Raw genomic sequence first — 5,951 nt, forward strand, 5'->3', positions numbered from 1 at the left:
TGCAACAGGCTGCCCAGAGAGACAACGGAGCTCTCTGGAGACATTTAAAACCTGCTTGGACACAGTCCTGTGCCACCTGCTCTAGGTGACCCTACCTTAGCCAGGGAATTGAACTAGATGATCTCCAGAGGTCTCTTCCAACCCCAGCTGTGCTGTGATTCTGGAAGGGACTGGGACCAGCCTGGAGCATGGAAATGACAGCAGAGATGGAGGGACTTAGAGGGTGGTGGTTAGCTAGGTGAACACTCGGCTCACCACAGGGCTCACACACAGGCCCCAAGAATAAGCAGGAGCAGGCGAGTTGAAGGACTGGCTTGCTTTATTGAGGGTGCCTGGCAGTCCATCCAGGCTACTGCCTCACTGGGAGATGCTGCGGAAGGACTGGACGGCAGGGCTGGCTGCTCCCCAGGCCACGGGCTTGTGGTACTCGCCCTGGGGCAGCAGGTATTGCCTGCCCCGGTAGTTGGGGTGCTCATAGAACACCCAGACACCTTCCAGCACTCTGCAGGCATGGACCTCACGCATGTGCCACTCCTCCATGACAGAAGGGCAGTCTTCGGTGGCTTCAAACATCTTCCCACCAAAATCTCCCTTCTCAAAAACCTGGATGTGGCCCTGGCTTCCACCCGGCTAGGAAAAAAAAAAAAAAAAAAAATGGACAGGGGAAAATAGAAATAGCAGAGCTCTGGATGGAAGCACCAGCTGATGCTCACCAGCAGAGCTGAGGCATGCTCAGGCTCAGACTGGGCACAAACCACCCTCCCACCACAACCAGACAGGGCTGAACAGCAGGGAAGTGCAGCAGGGAGGGTAACTACTGCCTGAGCACCATGAGCAGAGCATCCTCAACCTAAACCCCCTCCCACAGCCTCAGTCTTGGAGGGACAAAGGTTGCAGGGAAGGGGTGGTCATCCCAACCCAGCAGATGCTGTGCTCTCTATCCCAGACAGCCAGCCTGCTGCCTTGAAACCTTCAGCCACTTCAGGAGAGCATCAGAAGCAGAGACAGAACCCCTCCAGGCAATGAGGAGTTTAATGAGCTGGTGACCCCAGCCGGGCTCCATCACAGGCAAAGGCAGTGCTGGTATTTTCCACTGCAATTTGAAGCTCTGCGTTGCCTGAAGGCACCATGGTGGTTTTCATCTGCAGCTGCCTGGACACCAGCTCCTCTCCCCCACCCTCCCCAGCTGAGCTCTGGGATCCTCTGTGGCTTCTCCAGGCCACTCTGACCTAATGCCTGTGAGCAGCAGGTCCCCTGTGCAACGCCCCCCCCCCAAAGCAGGGAGGGAAGGCCGGTCCCTGGTGGACATGCAGAATAAGGTCTCCACATTTCACCCTTATGGAGGGAAGCTGTGCTGCTGGTCCCTCTGCCACGTGTCTTGGCTCCATCTCTCATGTCAGACTGGATGGAAATTCTCCCTGCCCTCGTGGAAAGGAATTTAAACTTTGCTCAAACCCACAATAGCCTCAAAAGCAGTGTTAGGTCTCCAGACACAAAAGCCAAACCTGTGAGACCTGCTCCACATTGTGGGAACCCATGGCTGTGCTACACAGCCACGCACAGATCCCCACCGCTGCTGCACTCAGTGGCTCAACCCCAGCCCTCACTCCATCCAGCTTCCCACTCCTGCCAGGTTTAAAGAGTGTGCTCATCCCTACAAACCTCCCCAGAGGGATCATTGGATCATTCCCTCTCTTCCTTTCTCCCACCCCCCACTTCTGCAGGGTGTAAATACTGCTCACTGAAAACCTACATTTATTCTCTCTGCTGCTGGTGGAAGGGCAGGAACTGCCAGAGGCTACAGAAACTCCCCAGCATCACCAGGAGATGGCCCGGCCATCAGGTCTACCAGCTCCAGAACCAGTGGTGCCTGTGCTGCAGCAGGAAGCACCAAACTGCTCCAAGAATGCCCAAGGAGGGCTTCAGGCATCCCTCCCAGCCTTGGTCACCCCAAGTTTGCCCCTGGGCTTGTTCTCTCCATGCCCAGAGGGGCTTGGTGACACTGAGGCTTGGTTCCTGTAGCAGAGGGGAGCCCTGGCTTGCTAGAGGCAAACAGAGTGCTCCTGCAAAACCTACACCCCACTGGTACAAGCCCAGTGCCCACCATCAGATTTGGATTAGTTGGCAGCAGAGCAGAAAGGAGAGAGGCAAAACTGGGAGGGACCTGACTGGGCAATGAAGTTCCTAGAGGAACATGCAGATAAAATTTCACTCCTGTTCCCATGGAAACTCACCCAACAAAGCACTCAAAGGCACCTGATTTTTCCCACTGCAGTCAAGAGTGGGAGAGATTTAACTTCTCTGCTTGCCAAACACCCTGTTCCTGGAGTAGAACTGCAGGAGCAAAGCCCCTGTTAGCCATCTCCCACGAGTTCCCTAAAAGGTGGGGCCACCCACACACATGCTGAAACCCTTTAGGTTTGTCCATTCAACATCCTTTAGGTGGGTTGATTCAAACGTCCCCCAGGAAGAGGTCACACTTACCATGGGGACAGATTTGCAGGAGCCAAGGCGGTCATTGAGGCCCATCCAGTGGTGGTAGTCAGGATACTCCCCATGGGTCAGAACATACATGTTCCCAGCAAAGTTTGGCCTCTCATAGGCCACCCAGGTGCCTCCATCCACCCGGATAGAGTTGCAGCAGCTCAGGTGGGTGTGAAAATCGGGGCAGTCACCATCGCACTCATAGCAACGGCCCAAGAAATTCTTGTCTTCATAGAAGGTGACCTGAAACACAAGCAGAGGAAGAAAAGCAGGGAGGTTCCTCATCCCCAGCCTGTGCACATGCCTGCCCCTGTATTCTAGTCACACCACGGTGTCAAACATCTGAAAACAGAGCCTTCAAAACACCAAAAAGTCATTGAGCTCAACCGTTGAGCAGGATCAACTGCATCCCAACTAATCCTGGCAGTGGATTCACCAGTCTGACTCTGATGGCTCCAGCTGGCACCACCTCCCTGCTCTTCCCAGCACCTAGTTTTGTCCCAGTCCAACCTAGAGCTCTCCTGTTGAATTCCCTGTCCTCTTGGCAGAAAAACACTATTAAAACCTTCCCTCCCACCTTCTCTAGGTCAGTATATATCACTTATACTGGCTTACCAAGCTTTTGCAATGAGACCTTTACTGATAAGTGGGTGGTGAGGTCTCTTTTCTCCTGGGTCATGCTTTCCAGCCCCATGATCACTCTCCTTGTTTCTCCTTCAGTGGTCCACACTTTGCCTTCTCAAAAGCCAGTGCCAGAACCCGGACATCACACAACTTTTACCAGTGGCTACAAAAGACTAAAGGAGTAGTCTACGTCTGTGGTAGATAGAATGGTTCTTAGCACATGGAGACTGCATTTGCAGTTGGCTTCTTCTGCTTTGGTTGTTTCAAGTCTGCAACACAGCTGACAAATTTCTGACCCATCACTATGCTTCTTCACCAAGAGCTGGCCCACAGCCAGGCAGCCAACTGTAAAGCGCTTCAGTTTGGGATACTTTTTTCCCCTTGATCACAATAGGTTTTGAAATGATCTCAAGAGCTGGTGAGCAAACCCTACTCCTCTTGCTGTGGTATCACCAAGTCCAGCCAGGCCTGCAGAGGCAACAAGGGCTTTCTTCAAAAAGTCCATCATGGAAATCTTGCCAACCCCTAGAGCCAGACCAGTCCTTTGTACAGCATCATTTTTAGATCCTCCCAGATGACAATATTAATCAAAAACTACTTTCAATACATTAATCTAAGTTGAATTTGTCTCAGTAGATCCCTTTCAGTTGCACCTGATCACCAGCCCATCTTCCACCTTAACAGGACACTCCAGTGTCCTCTATAGCCTTGCACTGAATCAGCTGGTAGGTGAGTTTACTGACAGCATTCCACCTTCTCCATCCTTCCAGTATGGCAACAGCCCCACACCTGCTGACAGGTTATTTCATAGCATCCAAGATCACCTCAGCCAAGTCCCCCACATCATCTTGACAGAATTTAAACATCTCACACTCAGAACTCTGTAATCCATTTTTCTCACAGTTTTTCCAATAGCTTGAGTATTAAGACACACCATCACCTTTTGCTCCTAGCTGGTTGCACTGATCTAACATCACTGCTGTGAAAAACATTGTTCCTTGATTCAGTCCAGGAGATAGACTCAAATCCAGGACAACCCACTCAATTTTTTTTCCCATCCACTTTGTGTTAAAAAGTAGCTTTGAGCCAGGATCACAGAATGTGGGGGAGCAGCAGAGACTGAATCTTCTGTTGTATCAGCCACTGCCTACAAAGCCACTCTGCTTCTGAACCCTCTACCCCTTTGGTTTTACAGTTTCTACAGGTTCTAAGGAATGTAACCCAAAAACAAAACTCAAAAAAAACAAAACCAAAAAAAAATGGAAAGACAGATGTCTGTCCCCAGCCTCAGAACAATGTTTAACAATTTCACAGGAGAAATTGGCTACTAGCTCACAGCTCTCACCCTCTTCTCCCAGTTTTTTATCCCTGCCCAGCCCCAACCACGATGTCTGCATGGCCAGCCCTCTCAGCTCTGCTAGCAGAAGCTTCAAGATTTCAAGCTGGATGTCCCCCTGAGGCACACCACTCCACCTGAAGCTGAGCTTCCTGATCTACCTCATTCTCCAGTCTAAACTAAGCTCTGCCTGTTCCACCAAATCATAAGGCTGGTTTGCATCTCTCAGAGAATGCTTCTGCATTCAGTGCTACAGTCATTGTTCAGGTGTCCTTTCTGTTGCAGCACATCCTTTGCTCCAATGTGGCACGGGGACAGAGAGGCTGCTGGTGGTGGTAGGACTCAGCTCCTCCAAAGAAGCCTTTGACAAGACTCTGCTGTGCAAACACAGCTCTGCCTGTTTGCTGCTGGCACAGCAGCCTTGTCCATCACTTAAGGAGGTACCAGGTCCTGGTGCATTTTGAAGTACCCATCACCACTCAGCGTGTTTGATTCCATTCTCTAGCAGACCCACACTGAGAGAAACAGGCAAGATCTGGGAAAGAACTTGAGAGGACTCATGTCCAGCTTCCCTCCATCCAAGAAGGGACTTGTAGCATCTGGTCTTGCCAACAGGCTGTTCAGCAGAACAAAGAAACCAGCATTTCTCTACAACTTACCCCTAATAAATTCTGTACTGCTGGCCACAATGTCCCAGAGTGTGCAAATAAACTTACCTTAGTTCCAGCTCTGGACATTTTCTGTTCCAGCCAAGCTCCCCAAGTGCTGGAAGGAAGGTCAGAAGTTGTCACAAGCAGCCAGGATCTGAGGCTCCCTTTTTATAATGGGCTTGTTTTAAACCAGACAGCTGCTTTGTCATGAGAATAGGATCCAAAAATTGAGTCAGTGATTCTGAAGCTATAGCTAGTTTCCAGAAAAAGCAAACAGGATTATGGAATAAAAGAAGGCTTCACCATCCTCCCTTTGTTACCATTTGCTGAGTCAGAACACCAAAACTCTGCCAAACACGCTCAAAACACACAGCCTCGTGCCAAGTCCTGGAGGACAGGAGGTGGCAATTTGGCTGCTCTCTTTCAAGCATGTTAACCAAGGCATCCTCCTCAGCTCCAAAACACCCATCCCACCTGTAAGGAAGAGATTTATCAGAGAACATGCAGCAAAGGACACAGCCAGGAAACGGTGACCGTGTGCTCAGGGCACACACTACAGCCTCATAAAGAACAGCCTCTGTGGAGGCTCTGCTTCAGAAGCTCTCAATGGAAACATCTGTGCAGCAAAGAGGCTGTGTCTTTCCAGAGCATGTTGCCAGCTTGAGCTCTGCTGCTCCAAACAGTGCCTGGCAGAGAGGGAAATAAATATGTTTGGCCGCACACCCCTGAAGAGTGATTGCACACGTCAAATAGTGAGGAACCATGCCCAAATTTCTGACAAAAAGCTGCCAGTATCACAAACTCAACTCAAAACTCTTACACCACCGTGTGCAGTCTATGCAAGTTTTTTTAGTCAC

The 5,951-nt window shown here is 50.6% G+C and overlaps 1 protein-coding gene across 1 annotated transcript; it reads right to left on the reverse strand.

The window, feature by feature from the left end:
* Positions 1 to 357: 357 nt before the first annotated feature.
* CRYGS (crystallin gamma S) lies at positions 358 to 5,208 on the reverse strand. The gene is made up of 3 exons (XM_008491025.1): positions 5,161 to 5,208; positions 2,485 to 2,727; positions 358 to 630 (listed from the first exon to the last, which is right to left on the reverse strand). Exons 1-3 carry the CDS (start codon positions 5,179 to 5,181, stop codon positions 358 to 360), a joined length of 537 nt encoding a protein of 178 aa, XP_008489247.1. The 5' UTR covers positions 5,182 to 5,208.
* Between the last annotated feature and the right edge of the window lie 743 nt (positions 5,209 to 5,951).

Source organism: Calypte anna, chromosome 9, assembly GCF_003957555.1.
Source record: "Calypte anna isolate BGI_N300 chromosome 9, bCalAnn1_v1.p, whole genome shotgun sequence".
Lineage (NCBI taxonomy): Eukaryota > Metazoa > Chordata > Aves > Apodiformes > Trochilidae > Calypte > Calypte anna.

Excerpts from the sequence above, each read along its gene's own strand:
- CRYGS (XM_008491025.1), bottom strand. The coding sequence starts at position 5,181 with ATGTCCAGAGCTGGAACTAAG. Across the intron at positions 2,728-5,160 it reads TGTCCAGAGCTGGAACTAAG|GTCACCTTCTATGAAGACAA; the intron begins GTAAGTTTATTT and ends CTTGTGTTTCAG. Across the intron at positions 631-2,484 it reads CCTGCAAATCTGTCCCCATG|CCGGGTGGAAGCCAGGGCCA; the intron begins GTAAGTGTGACC and ends TTTTTTTCCTAG.